The sequence below is a fragment of the Dermacentor silvarum genome, chromosome 1 (assembly GCF_013339745.2).
Source record: "Dermacentor silvarum isolate Dsil-2018 chromosome 1, BIME_Dsil_1.4, whole genome shotgun sequence".
Classification (NCBI taxonomy): domain Eukaryota; kingdom Metazoa; phylum Arthropoda; class Arachnida; order Ixodida; family Ixodidae; genus Dermacentor; species Dermacentor silvarum.
The window spans coordinates 271,610,077-271,633,428 of NC_051154.1; the positions used below are offsets into that span (position 1 = coordinate 271,610,077).

General features: G+C 48.9%; 1 protein-coding gene across 1 annotated transcript; it reads left to right on the forward strand.

The window, feature by feature from the left end:
* The first annotated feature begins 322 nt into the window (after positions 1 to 322).
* LOC119452525 (importin-8-like) lies at positions 323 to 22,950 on the forward strand. Its single transcript, XM_049660329.1, has 4 exons — positions 323 to 422; positions 4,791 to 5,194; positions 9,426 to 9,672; positions 22,854 to 22,950. The coding sequence occupies exons 1-3, from the start codon at positions 339 to 341 to the stop codon at positions 9,445 to 9,447; spliced, it is 510 nt and encodes a 169-aa protein (XP_049516286.1). The 5' UTR covers positions 323 to 338; the 3' UTR covers positions 9,448 to 9,672; positions 22,854 to 22,950.
* Positions 22,951 to 23,352: the final 402 nt, after the last annotated feature.

The window sequence follows — 23,352 nt, forward strand, 5'->3', positions numbered from 1 at the left end:
GCTATGTCTCTTGGGCGCATCACCGGTGCATGGTTCACGTGAAGCACGGTTTAACCACCTAAATTGGTTTCTCAAAATTGTTTGTTAATATTGAGTCTCCCTGGTTGTGAGAGCTTTTCACTTTCACCTTTTCAGTTAGTCTGCAACATCCGCCTTTTTTGTATTTTACTTTGCGTTTCTTGTTTTCAAATACGAATTTTCTTTAGCATACCCACTGCCGCCCAATTCTTGCCCTATCCCCTTTAGTGGGTGCGATCCATGACAGAGGTTCATCATCATCATCATCATCATCAACAACATCAACGTTATCACACTCGTGCCTCACAACTCGCCTAACCATGGCCGCCGGCCAACTTATTGAAATCCTCCGGGCCACCATAGACCCAAACCAGCGAGAGACGGCGGAGAAACAACTCGAGCAGGTGACCACTCGGGGAAAATCGACTCGAGCCCATGCATGACGCCATTACCATGTGGAATGGGGGGGGGGGGGTAGCAGCAGCTTATAGAAGCCCCGAACTAGTGGGCCTCTTCGATTATCCGTCCCTGACAGTCCCGGACTGCCCGAGGCATCACTTTCAGCCAATGTGCGTTGTGTGTGCAGCTTTTCGGACAGTCTGGGACTGTCGGAGACGGATAATCGAAGATGCCCAGTGTTCGAACGATCCTGTGCGTGACAATCGCCACTTCGGGAGCTCTTCAGAAAGAACGGTTCGCCTGACCGTTCAGCTGACACACTGTTACCTTGCCTCGGAGCGAAAAAAGCGCTATTCGAGAGCGAAAGTATTTTGCGGTCTTGCCCGACCCGATGCGCGCCTTGTCGCCTCGCCGGTTCCGCAGCACTACTGAGCTTCGCTGTCGGAATGTCGGTACATGCGGGGCCTCCGGACACACCGCGTCACTGTAGAGCGCAAGGGCGCCGTCCTAAACCGGGGACGGATCCATTGCAACGCGCGCCGGCGTGTCATCTGCCATCCTTAGGGTTGGCTGGCATGGAAAAGCCCTGCGCGAAATAACCTGTGAGCGCGCGCTGGCGACAGCCGTTTCCCCTGTGATTAGCCACTGTCACCAATTCGCGTGATCGTCGGGCTGCTTTAGAGTCTCTTTCGGAACTCGTGGAGTGATTATCGTGGGTGATTGGCCTTTCGAGAGGCGACCGCCCCGCTTTCCGATGCGTCGGTGCTGCGTGCCAGCGTGCTGTTGGCCGCTGCGCACGTCTTTGCAGCGGTTGCTCGGTGCGCCTTTGAAGCGACGCTTTTGACTCCATTTCGAAGCCGGGCCCGCTTTCCGAATCGCGACGCTGACGGGACGCCCTCCCACCGCACCTGTCGACTGCCGGACCGTCGCGTGAGCCGCGTTCGGCCTCGGTGGCACATGGCGGTTTTTTGGCCCTCGGGGTCGCGTTGCAGGTCTGTGGATTCGATTGCCGTTGCCAGGGCTTCCGGTGCCGATTTGTTGGATTGTCTTCTGGAAGCGCCGCATGACGTACTGGTTGTGACAGCCGCGAGCAACTTGGACATCAAGCGTTGCGCACATAACAGTACGCCGTGCGAGTCGCGAGTGAAACATGTTAGGTTGTGCCGCTGCTTGTACTCGAACCAACTGGCTGGTTGTAGGACTGTAAAGCACTCGAGGAAAGAGCATACACAGACCTTAAACCAGTGTTTGACAGTATTTGTCATAAGGCACCTTGTCTTTATTCCATGGCCATAAGCAGACCTGTGCCTGTTTGGTCCAGCAAATTTAATGTTCATGTAGAAGCATTCACTGATTGACAGCGTGACCAACACTTCGCTCGTAGTTGGTGCAGTATTTCTTTCATTCAGTGCATCTTAACCTATTGGACCTACGGACTTTCTGAGTACATTTGATCATTACTATGAGTATCATTTTCAGCTCGCAACTTATTGCATCATAAATTCTAGAAGTTGCCTCACAATTCTTCACATCCAATTCTCTTTGAGCCCAAAAATTTGGGTTTATTTATTAATGGGGTGTGTAATGGCCTGGTAAATTTGACAAGTGTTTGACAACCTGTTGTATACCCGAACCGTTATTTGCATTCAGTATCAGACATCTTTTTGTAAACATTAAGGGCAGAATTGCCGAGGCATTTAATAAAATCCGGAAAAATCTTGTTGCCTGGCTGTGCTGCTCTTAGAACTATTATGACGGCCAAATGCTGCTTTTGTTTGCGGCTGTCCTTTGGTGGCAGCTTTGGCCGAAGCTTTAACATTCATAGGGTGTTAGGTACATTTATTTCAGCCGAAACAAACATTGCCTTGATGAAAAAATTGGCAGCCGATACATGAAGTGAATGCTGATGATGGAGCGAAGCTCCATGGATGATTACGGCTGCTGCTCAAGCTTTCGCTTCGGGGTCTTGCTGCCGTGTCCGGCGTGCTGCTGCTTCTCGCGGTCGTAGCTCGACGTTAGCTTCGCGGCGCTGCCATTGGGCTGCCGCGTCTCGTTCTCGAAGTGTAGGATCAGAGTCATGACGTTTGCGTTTACGTTCGCGCTCCTCCATACTGCAGTGCTAAGTGTAGCGACAGCGGTGCAGCGCCGGCGCAACACCTGCGCGCGGTCGGTATGCGCGCTGCGTGCGCGATGGGGAGCTACGTCGACCGCGGCGACAGCGGACATCGTGAGAGCCTAAGGAGCTTCGCTCCTAAAAAGAAGGGTGTGATGCATGAAGTGAGGCTGCTCCAGCCTACTCATTGCAGCGGGTTAGTGGTTATGGCCACTAAGCTGCTGAGGTCGGAGGTGTGGGTTCGTTCTCGCCCGTGGCGCCCACATTTTGATGGGGGCGAAACGCAAAAGCATTTAGGTACTTAGTTTTAGGTGCACATTAAAGAACCTTAGGCGGTCAAAACTAATCTGGAGTCCAATATAGCGTGCCTCACAATCAGACAGTGCATTTGGTATGTAAAAGTCCAAGATTTTAATATTGCTGTGTTGCCGCCTGCTGCTTTGCAATGGGAAACAGGAGACAGTATTAGGGTGACAGCAGTGATTGTCGTGATCATCATTGCCTTGAGTCTAGTCCAGCATTGTGCAAGAATTTCAACATCAGCCTGCACAAATGGTCAAGGTTTGGGAGAGTCTGCTTGCAAACATTTTGGTGATTGGCTGTGGTCTCATAACATGGAAACATCATAGCCGGCAACAAAATTTTCTCGGAACAAAATAGTATGCGAGTTGAAGGAAAAAGAAAGAAAAATAAATTGTGCAGATCCTGCGCACTGTGGAAATCTATGTCGTGCGAAGCATTTTGCAGGTACCTAGCTATCCAGCATTGTTTAGGTTTCCGCAAAACTAAACCAGGTGGACCAATGTGTTCCTGTAAATTGAGTATTTGTGTGTGGGTTATGAGCGTACGTGTGTGTGATGACAGCTGCATGACGGCAACCACGTTTTAAACGATATGACGGCAATGGCAAGATTTCTACGCCGGCTGTTCGGTGAGAGCCTACGACGTGAGCCTATGACATACAACAGGTAGTGGACAAGCGTAAAAATAAATACGGATTGGGTCGTTTTCAGCGACTATGTGTTACACAATCATACGTACATAGGGCTATTTCATGTGGTGTGCGTTAAAACGACGATGGAATTTGTAATTCAGCGAAGAAAGTTAAACTCGATCTACTTGGACGACCATGAAGTCTGTACAAACTCGCACATTTTCTATGTAGCGTAAGCTGCTACAAGGAAATAACTTGGCAAAGTGGGCTGGTCTTGAAGATAGTGAAGTCTAACATGGCACCTCAACGCGTGAGCTGTCTGTCACAAGGAAAGAAGGCAAAAAAGTGGCACATGGCGCACGCGCTGAGTGTTTCGAAGAGCTGGCTGCCTTTGGAGCGAGAGAAGTATGCGTACGATCGTGGCCTAGGGGTTAGAGCGCCAGGCTGCTGTTCTCTATGGCTGAGGTTTGATTCCACCATTGGGCGCACATTATTTTCTTTCTGTGAAAGCGAGGCGAGACACGAACCTACGTACATAACGCAAAGTGCCAAGAATGAAGCAAAGAATGCTTTGCATTAAAACAAACATGGCAGGTGAAACAATTTGGTGACAGTCTGGTTAGGAAAAAAGTAGACTGGGAGAAACTGGAAGAAAACTGACAAGATGTATGCCATTGTAATTATGACAGGTGTGAGGCCATGCGTAAAAGCAGGAGCAAATGTTACCCCATATCGGCTTATAGCAACGAAGGGGATAAAAAGCGTAAAATATATACCAGAATAAAAAAGCATTGATGGCTATTTGAATGAGCCAAGGCCGAAAAAGAAGAACATATGCCCGCGCCGCTTTGTTTTGAGGCAAAAGACGAGAAGCTGACTACAGAAAAAAAACTCCGGCACACCTGCGTGCGTGCGTGGCGAACGTGTGCACAAAATGCATCTGTCCTTGATGAGTGGGCGTTCTGTCCGTTGCATCGGTCGCGTAGAGTGTGCTGCGACCGTAGTCCACATCAGGGTAAGACTGTTAAACATTTAGTGACGTTCACTTCGTGAATGTGGGTTACGTGCAAGTGTATTAAGGCCGCGAACGTGCACTGCGGCGTCGAAGCGCCAACGGAAAGGGCGCGAACGAGGTCGTCCACGCTACATTGATCTTGATGGTGCGACGCCTTGTGGTGGTGTCGCTTGTGTAACCTCGGCAACAGCTTTGCTGTACATTCACTTTCAGAGGGTAGAATGGATGCGGATGTTTAAAATTACGTTTTTACTTTATGCTTCAAAAGTCGGCCCGACACAAAACATATGGTCTGCCCGTCGCCACTGCAGGTACACAAGATAATCGGCATTGCCCCGTCCCTGCTGAAAGTTGTGATGACTGGCAGCGTGGACATGCCTGTGCATCAGGCAAGCGCCATCTACCTCAAGAACCTGGCGGTTCAGTTCTGGCAAGAAAAAGAGCCACCACCGAAGCCGCAGCCCCAGCCGCTGCCCTTTCACATTCACGAGCAGGATCGAGCCATGGTGCGCGACGCACTCGTCGACGCCATGGTGCACCCACCCGAGCTGATCCGCGTGCAGCTCTTGTCCTACCTCGGCTGCGTGCTCAAGCACGACTTTCCGGGACGATGGACGGGTGTCGTTGACAAGGTCTCCATCTACCTGCAGTCGCCCGAGAGTGCCGGCTGGGCGGGCGCTCTGTTGGCCCTGTACACACTTGTCAAGAAGTACGAGTGAGTAGTGATAATCCGCCTTTTTCACGGCGCTACGGCGCATGCGCCCTGCCCTGGCGGATGAGTCGCGAAACGTTTTGGAAGGGTCGCGCGCGCGGCCGTGCAGCCCCGTCCCGGGGAAACGTCCCCCGAAAAAAAAAAAAAAATCCGCTCGCACGCGCGCTTGTGCAAGTGCAAACTCGTGCTGTGTAACTCGTTGAAACTTCACTGGTAGCTCGACGTCGGTGCGGTACCGAAAACGTGGGTAGCGTAGGACTGCAACTCCACTTTTAACAGAAAGCGGTGAGGGCTTCGTCTAGACTGCACAGGGAACCACGTAGTTGCCGCCTTGCATTGATGGCTGTAGTAGCAAATTTATCGATAAACCCCTGCGTTACACTTGGGCGACACATAAAAACACGTTGCTGACGAAGACTTCTTGCAGCGTCGGTCCTCGCTTGCTGTAGTGGCCGCGTGTGCCCGACTTCACGTACTCTTTCAAGGCGCGGTAACACTGGGTCGATACGAGACCGACAAGACGCGCACGCCTACGATTGGCCGACCATTCAGCACTGTGTCGCTGAGACCATTTTATCATACCAGGCCTACAAGATGTAACCGACGAGAGCGAGTTGTCGTACTGCGACGGGCTTGTCGACGGCACCGATAAAATCAGCGTGCCGACCATCATTCGACCGAACCCCGCGCGATCGGCCGTCGAACCGATAACGCGATAGCCGCAACGGCTTCGTTAGTTTATATAAATAATCGCGCTCAAAGCGAGTCAAGACATGCCTACGAAGTTGAAATGCACAAGTTTCGACCCTCTCAATCCGGGCACATAAGTTTGAGCCAATGTTGATCCTGTTCAGCGAAGGTTAGGCCTGGCGCCGTCGAGTTCGCGCACCCGCTACCGGCGGACCGGTACTGAAAAGTAAGCAAGTTATAATGAAGGAAACTGCTTTTATAGTCCAATTCTAGCCTTAGCGATTTGAAATAAACTACCCTTCGCTTCGATCGCCGCGTACACCATAAGCTGCAAGCGGGGACACAGCGCTGTGCCCAACGCATGTGCCAACATCCGTACGTCACCGTTCCCGTAGGCTGCCGGTCGTATTCGCAACGTAGATGGGTGGGGTTTTACGTGTTGGCATTCTGACACATTTCTTAATTCCTGAGATGTACTCTTTATCTCTGCGTCAAACCCGAAACAAGAGACAGTACATTCGGCACAGCAGCATAAACAGCTGCTTCGCTCAGTTATATACCAACGGTGTCAGCGATGGCATCCGCGTTTTTGCAGGAGAACAACACGGCCTTTAAATGAGCGCTTATGCGAGCACAGTTTGCTCTAATAATGGTTTATGACACGCGCAAACTAACTATCGCGAAGTTAAAGAAAAGCGAGAATCAGTAATAAATTAACAGCCCAATATTTGTAACTGGATCACAGCCGCCATTGTTTAAGTGGCTCAGCCGCTCATACTGACTCGTCTCACGATGGAACAACGCAGCTCATATGAGCAGATAAGTGTGTTTTATTCTACGTTTTGACATTCTTTCATATCAGCGCCTTTTCATATATATGCACCTTTCCCCCATTTTTTGACGCTAACAACGATCTGTGGCTGTAGATGCCGATGTAAACAAGTGCATCGCTTTGCTAAATCCGACGCGGAAGGCTGCGCACTCGAGAACATCTTATTTATAAGAAATGCCTAAAGAATGTGTAAAAAGAATTAAAAAAAAGCGAGGTGCAAGTGCAGGAGTTAGCGCCAACAAACTCCAAAGCAGCCGCTACGGCAAAGGGAACTCAGCATGCCTTTATCGGCCGCACTGTAAACAAAACAGCACACTCAGGCCTGCTCACCCTACATGTATATAGTCGGTGAGTGCTACATGGTTTCCAGGAACGACATGCTGCCCCCCAGAAGCCATTAATAATCATTCGCGATCCACGAAACGCACAACCGATGCGCACTTAACACGGGCGCAGGTTCACAAATCAACCGGCGAAAGCCCCAGCACCCTACCGAAACGTTTCCAGCGGCGCGCGGCAGAGGGCAGCACATGAAAATGAAAAAGGCGGATTGACATGCTCCTTGGTCTGTGTGCATGTCATGTGTTATCCAAAGGTAGAGCCACGGAGCAAGAAACCTTTAGGAGTGGAAACTCCGTCAATTGCGGCGACCAGAAAACGTCACAAGCCCGCGGAGTCACTATCATGCTGGCGGCACCTGGCGGCCGAGAAGGAAATTATCGCCGTCTTGGTTACCAAGGCAACCGGTCACGTGTGTTGCTCCCGTTCGGCCTCATGACTCGCAAGTTTACTGAGGGCACTAACGCGTCCCTCCTCCGTCCCATCTTAGGCTGGCAAATTCCGAACAAGAGTACACTGCACGTATCAGCGCTTTTAGTATTACGGCCCTCGAACAGACACCGACAAGAACAGTTCCTGTTTCACTTCATCATCATCATCATCATCAGCCTATATTTTATGTATACTGCAGGAAGAAGGCCTCTGTCTGCGATCTCCAATTACCCCTGTCTTGCGCTAGCGTATTCCAACTTACGCCTGCAAATTTCCTAACTTCATCATCCCATCTTGTTTTCTGCCGACCTCGACTGCGCTTCCCTTCTCTTGGTATCCATTCTGTAACCCTAATGGTCCACCGGTTATCCATCCTACGCATTGCATGGCCTGCCCAGCTCCATTTCTTCCGCTTAATGTCAACTAGAATATCGGCTATCCCCGTTTGTTCTCTGAACCACACCGCTCTCTTGCTGTCTCTTAACGTTAGTCCTAAGATTTTTCGTTCCATCGCTCTTTGTGCGGTCCTTAACTTATTCTCGAGCTTCTTTGTTAACCTCCAAGTTTATGCCCCATATGTTAGCACCGGTAGAATGCAATGCTGCTGTTTGGAGTAATGAGGGAGGTAGTGGCCGAATACTGCACCAGGGAGGCCAATTCCTGTTCTGGTGAGGGAGTGACTTTGATCAAGCTTAGTGGGCCTTCCTAGTTTGGTTGCACCTGAACTAGTATAGCCCCACTAGCTCTCGACGATATATATATATTTTTCTTGCCGGTGTCATGCGGGTATTCTACCTCTGCTCCACGCCACCGTAGTCTGTTTCACTTAAAGGCCCACAAAAACAACGTTACGGCTTGCACGCTGAAGCGAACGCCGAACGCCCGTGTCGTCTGCTTGGCGTCTGCTTTCATCGGGAGACACGGGCGCCACCGAAGAGAACGCGCCCGAGCAGCCCAACGTTACTAGACAAGCTAGTCTAGTAACGTTGGACCAGCCCGCAGGGCTTCTGCATTTTTTTCTTTTCGCTGTTGCTTGCATGACGCGCCGCAAGGCACCGCCACTGCATGCGCCCCCGTCGGCGCATACTAATGTGACGTTATCTGGTCGCACCCACATGCCCGCGCTGACGGGAGTTTCTATTCCTAAATAATCTTCCTCCGTGGGTAGAGCAGATGCAGTAGGTAGTACTTGTAACATTATCTCTTCTAGCTAATATTTCTAACAGTACATCATGGTTTTTAATGTACTGCAAAATATTTGCTTCGGTGATCATTTCCTATTTTCAGTGCTACTTGGGACTCTCTAATACTAACCGGGGGCACTAAGAGAACACTGGAATTTCTTATACTTAAAGGGGGAGGGGCGGAAAAAGTGCAGCGTGAAATTGAATGCGACACACCCTAGAAATGATTTGCAAGACTAACTGTTAGTAACGTGGGGGTTTATTCTGTAACTGGCCACCTAGTGGACATGCCCATTTCGTCTCCCGTTGAAGTGCTGATTGGCTGGGGGCACCTTCACACGTGTACCTCAGCCCAGCCAATCAGAACTTCAGCAGCAGACAAAATGGGTGCGTCCACTAGGTGGACACTTAAAGAATACCCCCACTGTAGGAGATTTGCAAAATTATTTATACGCAGAAGGAGCTTGATGTGGGCAAGTTGGTGTAACATACTTCAAGAAAAAAACAGCGCAAACAGCACCTGCCTGTTGTACCTGTCTTCTTTTCGTCCTCGTCTCTTTTGCGCTGTTTTTTTCTTGGAAGTATACGCAGAAGTATTAGGCAGGTAGTGGCACAGTTGGCTAAGCCGAGGTAGTTGCTGCTGCACTATTTGTCACCAACTGATCCAGCTAGTCATGTGCTTTAGCCATTCACGGCCAGAGGCGGTGTTTCATTTCAAAAGCAGCACTGAGAGTTGTGCACCTGTGTGCATGTGCAGGTACAAGAAGCCCGAGGAGTGAGAGCCTCTGCATGAGGCGATGCAGCTGCTGCTGCCGTTGCTGCAGCAGCGCCTGGCGCAGCTGCTGGCCGACCAGTCGGAGGCCTTTGTGCTCCTGCAGAAGCTGATCCTCAAGATCTACTTTGGACTCATAAATTACCACTTCCCCTTGGGACTCATCTCGCGCGAAGTGTGCACGCAGTGCATGGAGCTTCTGCGAGTCATCCTCGACCGACCAGTGCCCGATGTGAGCAGCTTTCTTTGCCTGTCTCCCACGGGTTTGGCGTGTCGTCGTTCGTCTGTCCCAATAGGCTCAGCAGAAAGTAATCTCGCCGCTTGTCAACGCTCTGCTAACTGTTAATGAAGATAGAAATTTTACGCCTGAATGAATTTATGAATGAATAAACTTTATTGTACGAAAAGTGGTGTGGTTAATCTCGGGTGGAGCCTTATTGTAGAGCCCCACTGGCCGCGGCGGCTCGCCGGGTCTGGTCCAGGGTCGTCAGTTGGCTTCCCAGTGCCAGCTCGGAAAGTCGTGCCTCCCAAAACCACGTTGTGAGTGTCTCTGATGAGCTCACTAGCCTGAATACTGCCTGGGCTGAGCGCTCCGTACGCTGGTAAGTAATGTGTGTCAGTGTGGCTGTGTGGTCGTTGCACCAGGGCCATACCCTGGTTGTGTATACCTATGGAAACATTGCGTGCAATCTCGATATGTGCGGGTAAGTGTTGGTTTGAAGGCGCGCCAGTCCCTGGCTTGTTGCCTACTTAACTTAGGATGTGGAGGAGCGTACTTCCGTCTGGTCAGTGCGTTGGTCCTCCAAAATCTGCCTGCTCGTGATCTAATCTTCATGGTTTGTGAGGGCCCTCGAAAAGTCTTCTGCGACTCAGCCAGCAAGTCCGCGAGCTACGCAGTCGGCCTCCTCGTTGCCTTCCAGGCCTGTGTGCCCTAGGCACCAGGCGACACCATGGTCCTCAGTCAGCATGGGGCCGAGGATATCGGTGCCGCACCTGGGAAGTGTGCCTCTAAGATATGACCGACAAGCGGCCTTTGAATCCGTGTGAATATATGCGGAGCGACCTATTCGTTCTGCTTATTTGATTTGATTGCGGTGGCGGTTGATCTGGTGCGTATAGATGCGCAGGCCACCACTTTGTTTTGGTTAGTTACTGCCGTTACGTATGTCGGTTTTTTGGGACCTTGTGGTGTTGTGGAGTAAAGGCTAGCGTCGGTGTAGTAAGTATCAGGATCGTTCCTTTTCTGGAGGAGTTTTCGTGCTCGCGCTTGCCGGCGCTTTTATTTGTATATCGAATGCATGTTCTTGGGGATGCAAGTTCCACGATGATGCGAGACCGTAGGTGCATCGGTATGATGACCGTGTCATCTCCGCAGTATTGGGGGGTGAGCGGGTATCACAGTCCTTGCAGTAGTTTTCTGCCCTGGTGTGTGGTGTTGAGTCGTTCTCTTTGCGCGATTAGCGTTGCGGCTTCCAGTTCTTCATATGTGCATGTTATTTATGCCGATCGACATGAGTCTGTCTGTGCTCGTGCAATTCGGAAGTTGGAGTGCATCTTTGTATGCGATTCTTATGAGCTTGTCTATATTTTCTATTTCGGTCGTGCATGTAGTAGAGCACTGCACGGGCTCGGGCTTACGCAAAAGCCCGGGCCCGGCCCGGCCCGGCCCACGGGCCGGGTAGAGCAGTTTTATCACGGGCTCGGGCCGGGCTCGGGCACGACGTGTGCTTTTTGACCCGGGCCCGGGCCGGGCCCGGGACGGGCCCGGGCTTTCTGGTGGTGTGCATGTAACGTGCATCGAGTTATTCTCGGGCGTCTCAACTCTGAAAAAATGTATTTTTCGATCTCGGGCCTGGTTCGGGCCAGTTTCGAGTCGGGCTCGCGCCGGGCTCGAGCCTAAGATAAATTGGTGGCGGGCCGGACGGGTAACGTAGATTATTTCCGGGCCGGGGCCGGGCCCGGGTCTCGCTATAAATGTTTTGGTAGGGCTCGGGTGGGCAGCCCAACGTAAAAACGGGCCCGGGCCGGGCCCGGGCTGAAAAAATCGGCCCGTGCAGTGCTCTAGCGTGTAGCTTGGAAGGGCAGGGCGAAGGTGATTCGGGTGAGGAGGAAGGCCTGTACGTTGCGTAATGTCTCGACATCTGTCATCCCATCCTTACTTCTCGCTGTTCTAGCTATGAGGTTTGTAATACTCTTGACGGTGTGTTTGAGTTAGTCTATGCCGTCTGTACGCTGTTATTTTCTTGTACGTGCATGCCCAGGGTTCGTGCTACCGGGGTTCTGTTGATGCCTTGTCCGGCAATCGTGAGGTGAAGTGGGGGTACACTGTTGGACTGGGTGCGCGCTGGTCTTATCTGTAGGTATTCGGATTTGTTTGGGGCGCAGCTCATACCTGCTGGCTGAAGGTAACTTTGAATCTTGTCTATAGCGTTTTGCAGGAAATCTTGCCGTTCTCCGTAGGAGCCCTTGGTTTCCCATGGTGTAATGTCGTCGGCGTAAAAGGCACAGCCTAGGTTCGGTATAACCTACAGTTCTAGGACTAGCTTCCAGAGCCCGATGTTATAGAGGAATGGGGACAGAATAGAACCCTGGGGCGTGCCTTTCAGTGGAAGGCAGTGTTGCCAGGTCCGACGAGGCGGCGTAGCCAAAAGCTAGAGAAGTTGTAGCCCAAATGTAGCCAAACAGAAAAAAAGTGCAAAATATTTTGTAGCCAAATATAGCCATTTTTATTTGCAATTTTATTTGTATATACATTTTCACATTCGATACGGCTATCCTTTTTTGCACAACCCGTCGTAACAAAATGTCCGTGCCGCCGTGATGGTCGGCCTTTTATATCAACAACAGCGACATCATGCTTGAACAGAACACTTTTTGGCTGGCCCCGGAAGCTCTTATAAGTTACAGTGAATCGCTGCAGAGGGCGAAACCAGTGCTTTTATTTTATGACAGATATTACTAAGTTATTATTTTGGTATTATAACCGTTACAGTAATATTAACTGCGAACTCTGCTTTTTAGCTGTCGTGCACACAAAATAATGTTCAGCGTCATATATCTTACGTCATCTCTGCCTACGGCGAAGTTCAGCTGTCCAGCGATCTGCGACATGCTCACGGCTTCTTTTTTGATGAGCTAAAAGAAGTCTTTCGCGCTATGATATCTCGCGTTATTTGTCGCATCGTCCTATCTTATTTTCTCGTTTTTTTGTTTTTGTTTTTCAATTAGCTCGGGCCGGATTAGCTGGGACACACACTGCCTATATAGTGTCAATTTACATCAACCTGGCCGCCATCGTAGGTCTCTAGTACGCCAAGAACACGCGTTAAGAAAAGGGACAGGCAACAGATGCCACTCACTGTCTGAATCGGTGTAAGTGGAGATTTAAAAGATTACTGCACAAACAGGCACACTAGTGTAAGAAGCGCGCAGTCGTTTTCGGCGACGAGCACGTCCGGAACTCGCTCGAAATGGTAAAAGGTGCGACTGCACACAAAGACCAATGGCAAACAACAAATTGATAACAGTGGTAATGCTGTGAAAACTGGTTACTGTCAAAAAGAAAACCATGTTGATGGCTAATAAAGTTTTGGAATAGGGGCCCCTAAATTTGGGGCCCCAAAGAGCTTTGCGGGTGTTAGCGTTGGGGCATGCAGGAATGAAGAGTTTTGGAATAGATGTTTCGCGTTTGCCGATAGCATGTTGTGTTTAAGCGTCACTACGGCGTCAAAGAAAAGCCGTTGTAAATATTAAAATAAAATATACTATTTTACGATAAGAAATGTTTTTAGACTTTCGTGTTTTCGCCTTTAATTACAATTTTGGACGTAATGTATTTGCAGTTTGCAACTTGTTGCGCTTAGTTTTGAGTAACCAACTTTGCGCACCTTCATTCAGCCAAGTCAATCCGTGATAGGACAACAAGCCATAAAATTGACAATTGAATTCGGAATCAGCGGCGTATAATGAATCAATCTTCATTACACGTGTTAGTTGAGAGGAAGCGATAACCGTAATCACTTCTAGCTTACGAACTTCACGCATTACCACGAATCGAGCCCAGTTTTGTGCTAGGTTAGAGCCGTCGATTCGATGGGCGGTGCCATGTTTCTTAACGAAAGCTTTTTGGGCAGCTTTTGGGGCTCCCACTAAATCGATGAAATAGCATGCCCGACGCAAAACCCAAACACTGTTTCCGTCTTGCGCATGCTCAGTGGCTTCGAAGCTATTTATTTGGCCCCAATACGTTCTTTGGCCCCAATACGTTTGAGGCCCCTATTGTAAAACTCTAATAATTGCTGGGGTTTTACGTGCCAAAACCACAATATGATTGGGAGGCATGACGCAGTGGGGGACTCCGGAATAATTTTGGCCACCTCGGGTTCTTTAACGTACATCTAAGTACATGCACGGGTGTTCTTGCATTTCGCCTTGATCGAAATGCGGCCGTCGTGGCCGGGAATCAAACCCGCGTCCTCGTGCCAGCAGCATGACACCTCACAAGTTAAGCTAACACCGAGCGTGAAGATCATGTGACGCTGTGCACTGATGTCATCGTGGAAAACATGTTTCGATATTAGCAGAATGAGTATCTGCATCCATGACGTTACGGGCAAACCATCTAGAAGTAAAAGCACTAGAATCCACCTTTGGCGCGGGGTCTTGCTCCCATTCTTTTTTATACGTTCTCGCATACTTGGCCCACTTGTCGCATACTTGGTCAACCTATCGAAATCAATCTCGAATCTAAGGACGAAGAAAACTTCATCTAGCAGCTAGGAAAAGAAAATGGCATTAAAGCTTCGCGCCAGAAACGTGGCGTAGGTCGAAAGCTGTGCCCGGCGCGATACTTCATCCGGAAGACATGTCCATGAACACACTGGAGCGTGTCATCCACCCGTGCTTCCCTTCTTTAATGTCGGCGCCACGATCGCCCGACGGCCTCGACCCTATGTTGTTGCTCTCCCTTCCTGAGCATATATCAATGTTAGTACAGTGTACTGTGAAAAAGCCACTACTCCCAGGTTCATCCCGACGCCCGGGTATCGGGTGCCTAACGGTCAAGCAGAATGTAAGTTTAAGTGCATCAAAGATCAAGCCACCGGCTCAGACAACGGCGCAGAGAGGGAAGTAAAGGCGGAGGGGGGGGGGTCATTTCGCGCACGCACACACGCACAGCCACGCGGCCGGCTCAGCCAGCTATAACACAGCCTTCGAGATTTGCTTCTACCCAATCAGAGCCACCTCTGGAGCGTGAATTGGGGCGCCACTTATAGTCCAAACACAGCCAAGTCGCACATTTTCAGTAGCCCAAATATAGCCACATAGCCAACTCGTCCAAGTCGACGCCAAAGAATGTTTCCCGTAGCCAAACCTGGCAACATTGGTGGAAGGTCGTATGGGGGTGAGTTAGTGCCGGCTATGCCAATCTGTGCCTTGCGATTGCCAAGGATTGTAGAAGCAGAATGGAATATGATGTTCCCCGCATCCAATGGCGCTGTGAGGCCGTATGGTATGGTAGAGTGCGTTCGATAATTGTTATGGTAGACTTCTTTCCCGTATGCGTTCGCTTTCTCTGTGATTTCCGCTATTATGAGTCTCAGTTTTCTATTTAGTTTCTGAGGGCGCCACCGTTTGGTGAGTCCCCGACAAGGTCCCAAAGGTGTGTCAAGTGGTTGTCGATGGTGGGGGTGTCTGCCGTAGTCTGACATATTTTAGTGTTTTCATCATAGAGGCCCTTAATGTAGTGAGTCCAGTCAGCTATGGTTTCTGGTTTGGGCCCATTTCCTACTTTGCTGCTCTCGATACTTAGTCCAGTTTGTGATTTTGGCTTTTCCGAGGGGGCATCGTAGTTGAGTTGTTTCATAGGTTATTTCGACTATATTTTGATCGCTGCCCAGGGTGTCATCCAACACGTTCCAGCGCATGGTCCTGGTATCGTTGGTGATGAGAAGGTCGGGTGTGGTGTCCCGTGTCCCTGTTTACGCTGTTCGCAATACGGGTCGGCCTTCCTGGTGTCGTGAGGAGTATGTAGTCATATCGCTGTATCGCCTTTAGTAGTCTCGCACCTTTGGGTCTGTCTTTGGCGTATCCCCATGTCGTGCGTCATGCGTTGAAATCCCCTGTGATGATTAAGCAGTCGCGTGGTCCAAGTGTGGTTTTCGGGTGTTGGAAGATGTGGCCAAACTCCGCTTTCCGGTCTTGTGGGGGACTATATATATATATATATATATATATATATATATATATATATATATATATATAGTGGTGGCGTGGAGCAGAGGTAGAACACCCGACTTCAAATGTGAAGGTCGTAAGTTCGAATCCTACTCCAGTCCACTACATGTTCAGGCATGGAGTGGTGCCTGACACCGGCAAAAAAAATATTGCCGAGAGCTAGTGGGGCTATACTAGTTCAGGTGCAACCAAACTAGGTCGGCCCACTAAGCTTCATCAAAGTCACTCCCTCTCCAGAACAGGAATTGGCCTCCTTGGTGCAGTATTCGGCCACTACCTCCCTCATGACTCCGACAATTAACCCATGGCCCTCAGTCCCCAGTGGCTGCGGAGCACCTGACCAAGGCGGCAGTCAGACCTGCGACGTGGCAGAGGGTGCTAAGAATCTCTGGGTCTGGACAGGCCGCCAATGGAAACTGATCCTGGCAACGTTCAACACGCGCACCCTCTCGGGTGAAGCTAGCTTAGCAGGACTATTTGAGGATTTATCAGGCATTGCCTGGGACATTATTGACCTTAGTGAGTTTAGAAGAACTGGTGAGGCTTGCACAGTGTTAACTAATGGCACGTCCTTTGCTACAGAGGTCTTCCAGATAAGAGAGAATCCGGGGTAGGATCTCTAGTGCATAAGAACATAGCGGGCAACACTGATGAATTGTACAGCATTAATGAGAGGGTAGAAGTCGTCGTAATAAAGCTGAATAGGAGGTACAAAATGGAGGTAGTACAAGCGTACGCCCCAACCTCCAGTCACGATGATGAAGAAATAGAGCAGTTTTATGAAGATGTTGAATTAGCAATGAGAAAGGTGCAAACTCCGTATACTGTAGTCATGGGCGACTTCAATGCAAAAGTGGGGATAAAGCAGGTTGGTGAGCAAGCAATTGGCAACTACGGCATCGACTCTAGGAATGCAAGAGGAGAGATGTTAGTAGAATTCGCGGAAAGAAATAGTCTCCGAATAATGAATACATTCTTCAGGAAGCGCAGCAACAGGAAGTGGACCTGGCAAAGCCCTAATGGAGAAACAAGGAATGAAATTGATTTCATACTCTCTGCCAATCCAAGCATAGTGCAGGATGTAGAAGTGTTAGGTAAGGTAAAGTGCAGTGACCATAAGTTAGTGATGAAAGTAGCCAAGCTACTTTCATTCGAAATAGTGATGAACCGGATCCAGAGGCTCCTTCTATAACTAGCAATGTTAGAAGTTAGAAGGGCCTTGAAAGACATGACCAGGGGGAAAGCTGCTGGAGAAGATGGAATAACAGCAGATTTAATCAAAGACAGAGGAGACATCATGCTTGAAAAGCTTGCGGCCCTTTATACGCAATGCCTCACAACTTCAGGTGTGCCAGAAAGCTGGAAGAACGCCAACATTACACTTATCCATAAGAAGGGAGACGTTAAAGAATTGAAGAATTACAGACCCATTAGCTTGCTTTCTGTATTGTATAAAATATTCACCAAGATAATTTCCAATTGGATCAGGGCAACACTTGACTTCAGCCAACCAAGAGAACAGGATGGCTTCAGGAAGGGATATTCTACAATGGATCATATCCATGTCATCAATCAGGTAATCGAGAAATCTGCGGAGTACAATCAACCTCTCCATATGGCTTTCATAGATTATGAAAAGGCATTCGATTCAGTAGAGGTACCAGCAGTCATAGAGGCATTGCGTAACCAAGGAGTACAGGAGGCATACGTGAATATATTAGCAAATATCTACAAGGATTCCACAGCTACCTTGGTTCTCCACAAGAAAAGTAGAAAGTTACCTATCAAGAAAGGGGTAAGGCAAGGAGACACAATCTCTCCAATGCTATTCACTGCATGCTTAGAAGAAGTATTCAAGCTCTTAGATTGGGAAGGATTAGGAGTGAGGATCAACGGCGAATATCTGAGCAACCTTCGGTTTGCAGATGACATTGTCCTATTCAGCAACAACGGAGACAAATTACAACAAATGATTGAGGACCTTAATCGAGAAAATGTAAGAATTGGGTTGAAGATGAATATGCAGAAAACAAAGATAATGTTCAATGGCCTGGCAAGGGAACAAGAATTCAGGATCGCCAGTCAGCCTCTAGAGTCTGTAAAGGAGTACGTTTATTTAGGTCAATTACTCACAGGGGACCTTGATCATGAGAAAGAAATTTACAGAAGAATAAAATTTGGTTGGAGTGCTTACGGGAGGCATTGCCAAATCCTGACTGGGAGCTTACCCCTGTCGTTGAAAAGAAAAGTGTACAATCATTGCATTCTACCGGTGCTAACATATGGGGCAGAAACTTGGAGGTTAGCAAAGAAGCCCGAGAACAAGTTAAGGACCGCACAAAGAGCGATGGAACGAAAAATGTTAGGAGTAACGTTAAGAGACAGGAAGAGAGCGGTGTGGATCAGAGAACAAACGGGGATAGCCGATATTCTAGTTGACATTAAGCGGAAGAAATGGAGCTGGGCAGGCCATGTAATGCGTAGGATGGATAACCGGTGGACCATTAGGGTTACAGAATGGATACCAAGGAAGGGAAGAGCAGTCGAGTACGGCAGAAAACCAGGTGGGATGATGAAGTTAGGAAATTTGCAGGCGCAAGTTGGAATACGCTAGCGCAAGACAGGGGTAATTGGAGATCGCAAGGAGAGGCCTTCGTCCTGCAGTGGACATAAAATATAGGCTGATGATGGTGATGATAATGATGATGATGATGATGATGATGATGATGATATAGGTTACATATTACCTGCTTCGGGCGTCCCATCTTGGCTGGCCAGATCGTGACGATGTGGTGTGGAGTGTCTTCGTTCGGTACCGTTGCGAGGGTCGCTGCGAATTCCTTCCTGACGAGTGTCGCTACCTTTGGGTGGAATGGCTCTACGCGCAATCTGTAGCCCGTAATCGCCTTGGGCCTAGCTTCCACTTCTTGCAGGCAGATTATGTCTGGAGGGATCAGCGCTGCCTGTATGTATAGTGGGAGTTTAGCGTGTTTGGTGTGCAAGGAACAACAGTTCCAGGACCATATTGTGAGATTCTCTTTTGTTCTGGGTCGCCTATTTGCCACGATGTGAGGTGGTGGCTGTGCTTTCACCGTCCGAGGTAAGCATGTTTTTGTCATCGACTCCTGAGATATCTGTATGGTATGCTTACGTCTACGCTTCGATTCTTTGTTAAGGGTTTCATGAACGTATCGCTTTAGTTCCTGAAATTCTACCAAAAACTGCTGCATTTGTATTTTAGTTTTGCTGCTCTATTTGTTGTTGCATTAGTTCCAGTTGTTGTATCGTGAGGTTCAATTGCTTCTGGTTGTTGTGTCCCTGTGTGAACTACAGGATCTCGGTCTGGTGTAGGTTGTGGTTGCCTGAGAAAGAAGCCCATGCATCCATCCCATCATTCGTTCACAACATATATCTCAACCTCCGTACTGTAGTTCCAGTTGGATAAAACTCGCTGTGGTTGGGATACCATGCTTAGATGCTGTGATTGGTGTGGCCACTGTTTCGCATTTTATAGGGTCCGATGCCGGGCTCGAGGACAGTTGCGGGGTGCATTCGTTGCTGAGGTCCCGCGCACGGAATGTCAGGAAATGCTTAGCGTCTCTTTTTGTGTTGCATAATTTCGTCTCGCTGGCTTGCTAAAGTTTTGCCTAAACAGGTTTCCTCAGTACATGCAATCTGTATTCATATTTTACAAGCGACTTCCGTTAATTCAACCCTGATGGGAGCGACGAAATTGATCGAATTATCCAGTGGGTCAATATTAACATGATGCGGAAAAAACGCCAAAGCTGATTCATTTGGCAGTATTTGCCCGATTCTAACACGCCCCGAATAAAACGCGCCCACTTTCTGTGTGTCCAAAGTAGCAAACTAACGTTGAAATAACATTAAAGTTCCTAAACAAAGTAGAAATCTAACATGCACCCGATTTTTTTAGCTAGAAAAATTCTTGCACAATGATGGCTGGTTTCCTATAGTCAGCTTCACCACATGGTTATTTAAGGTACGTTCGATTCGCCTGCACCAACTGAACCAGTTTACAAGGCGCTGCACACTGCCATTCACTTCAGCGGTGCAGCAATGATGCCCTCTGAACCACGCCGTTAATTTCGAAAGGTGCAGGGCTGGTTCACGGTTTTGCTGCACCCCCTCTACTGTCGGTGCCGACTTGGTGCAGACCATAGAGTTTCGCAGTATATTACTGTGAGAAACTATGGTGCAGACGTACAGGTACGAAACAGCAGCGCAGCAGATGATACAGCACACATGTGCAAGCGCCGTTAAAACCCCGCTTACGTGTGTCTGCTGTGTCTACGCAAAAACGGGTGTAATTATGCCTAAGAAGGCGGTCATACATACCACAGTTGATGACTTCTCAAGCTTCAAGCACTCCGTGCACATTAGTCGGAAAAAATGAAACACCTGCACCGCGTCTGCAACTTGACATACGTTTCGAGTGTCGCGCCGGGTCTGCACCGAAGAAATCGAGCTGCACAATTTCTGAACTTCTCGTGAACTGCCGTGAACTAGTTCACAGTGGCGCAGGCGAATCAAACGGACCTTTGACGTCAGCTTCACTGCATCAATCTGTGTTATGTTGCAAAGCGTACGAACATTGTGAAGGTGGTTTTAATTTTGTGTCCGATTTCACCGTGCATCAATTTATGGCCCAATTTTCATTAAAAAGAAAAGGCACACATTAGAATCTGGTAAATATCGTAATAAAAGATTGCGGGCTACAGTTATTGCTTGAAAATCTTCTTAGGGCGGGCATATAAATAAGAATTTTTGACAGGACATAACCTCAGGTTATGTCAATGCTCAGGTTATTTCACTGGGTTGGCTTTACGCGCAAACAAATGTCCCTGTATCCTGTTTCAATCAACGGTCAAGCTGTGTCCTATGTTAAGACGCATCGCTTTCTGGGTGTCATCATCGACCGCAACCTCTCGTGGACTCCTCACTGCGTCTACCTGAAGAAGAAGTTAAATGGTATTGCTCAGGTATTTAAATTTCTCTGCGGGAAAAACTGGGGTGCACCAGTCCATTCTATGCTGCAGCTGTACAGGGTACTGTTCCTGGGACTCCTTCGTTACAGTCTGCTAGTTTTATCAAATACATGCAAGACGAACATTCGCGCTCTGGAGAGCATACAAGGTCAAGCCCTACGCATGTGTTTAGGGCTGCCTCGGTGCATCTCAACAACAGCAACAATAGCCATCGCGAGAGACCATACGATCCAGACACACGTAGCTGCCGACTCCCTCAGAGCGCACATTCGTCATCTGTCAAGGATCCCCGACCATCACTTAGCTTCCCTACCAGCGGAGAGACCTCAAGCGACCTTTTCAAAAGTGATTAGCGGCCACCAAGAGTGGATACCGTCATCTTTTACACCGGCGGCGAAGCCTTCATCTCCCTTGTGGTGCCTGCGACAGCCTCAAGTGAATTTTACTATTCCCGGAATCACCAAGAAGGCCAATCATCCATCGTTGGCTCTGAAGCAACTGACGCTCCTATTAATGCACCAGATATATCATGACTACATACATATATATACCGACGGTTCGACCTCACCTTCCAGCTCAACTGCCGCATTCGTCGTTCCAGCCAAGCAAGTTGCAGTTAAATTCAAATTATCACATATGACTACATCTACGTCGGCAGAACTTGCAGCCCTCCATGCAGCTGTGACCTACGTCAAAGAAGAGCCGGCACAGAAATGGGTCATATTCTGTGACTCTAAGGCAGCCCTTCACAGTATCAAATCAGCCTTGCATCACAGAACTTACGAGCAGATGATATCGGACATCATGGAAGTACATAACCATGCTCTGGAAACAGGATACATCATAGTGTTCCAGTGGATTCCTGCTCACTGTGGCATCATCGGCAACGACATTGCTGACAGGGCTGCCCGATCTGCTCACGAAGACACCCAGCGCGTACAATACCTTTGGCGAGGACGGACACTGCCAGGGAACTTCGTCTGCTTGCACGCAAAAAGTCACAAGCTTTATAGAGTTCAAGTGCCTTCAATTGCCGATTGTAGAAGTTGGACCCCTTGCTGCGTCTACAATTGCCATCTAGCCTTTCCCGCGGCGAAACAACCTTGCTGTGCCGCTTGTGGCTGGGAGTGGCGTTCACGAACGCTTACTCCTTCCGTATGGGAATAGCCGAGAGCCCGATGTGCGACTCCTGTATGTGTGAGGAAACCATCGAGCACCTATTGTGTACCTGTCCTCGCTACGACGTGCAACGCCTCTCTCTCAGGACCACTTTAAACCGACTGGACTCGAGACCCTTCTCTGAGTCAAAGATACTCGGACCGTGGCTACACCCGTCACTGGCACAAAAAGCGATGCGTGGCATTAGTGCAGTATTTGAAGTGCACCGGTTTAAGAGACCGCCTATAGTGTCCCTGTACATCGTCCCACGTGTACTCAGTACTCATTCTCTCCCTATTTTATTCTTTCTATTCCCCCTTTCCCTCACCCCTAGTGCAGGGTAGCAAACCGGACGCTCTTCTGGTTGACCTCCCTGCCTTTCCTCTCCTTGCTCTCTCTCTTGACAGGACTTGACGTGTGTTCAATGCATTCATTGTCAAGCATTCAGCTCCGAAGAGCAGATGCTGGCACTAAAGGGATTGCTATCAGGGTCACCATGAGGGTCATGCGCTTGCATGCTTACTGATCAAGTACGAATTATCCGGTAAAGGCTAATTTTAGGATTGAAATAACGAAAGTTTGGGCCCGTAGAGATGTATGGACACCGGCCAGGACCTTCGGCTTGGATGGAATAAACCGGAGTGGAAATAATGGTAATCTAATGTACATTTTCTCTTTTTCATTCTCTTGTACATGCAGCATGGCAAGTTGAACTTTGTCAGCTTGAGTAAGGGCAGGACTAGCATAAGTTGCTGTGGAATGCTGAAGTACCTTCGTTAGTGGTGTGTAATTAAGTAATCAACGTTCCAAATAATAGACCCTTCAATCATAGTTGAGCGGCGACCTTGTTCTTAAACATGTTAATCACGTCGCTCTATAGATGAGCTAAAAGCTGCTGATTAAGTGCATTATTTTTAATTGATGCATTGGTTTGGAGTCTCCAAACAGAGGGAGCCTCTCAAGAACTTAATGCACGGACGCTGATAAAACACAATTCTCTCGATTGCAGGTGGCAAACCAAGTGGACGAAGATGAACGACCTGAGCTACCTTGGTGGAAGTGCAAAAAGTGGGCCTTCCACATCGTCACAGGCATCTTTGAGAGGTCAGTCCCTGTGTAGCCATGCCTTGTCACCCGCTGCGGCAGATTAGCAGCTAGAGTGTTGCCCTGCTCATCACGAGGTCGTGGCTTCGGTCTTGACCATATGGCTGGATTTCAATGAAGGCTGAATGCAAAAAATGCTCAGGTTATGTCACTGGGTGCACATTAACCCATTCCCTACCGTAGACGAGCTGAGCTAGCCGACACGGTTTGTACCGCTCCCAACGAAGAGGAGCTGGGCTTGTCCACGCTGAAACAAGCGCTTGCGCACTGCTGCCTTTAAGCTACCCTGATAAATTTTGCTTAGTTCTCATTGGCTTCAACAGATGGCGCAGTAAAAGATAAACGCGCTCAAAGCTTGCATCTTGACTGAAAAACGTTTCGATGCTGGCAACTGGAATTTAAAA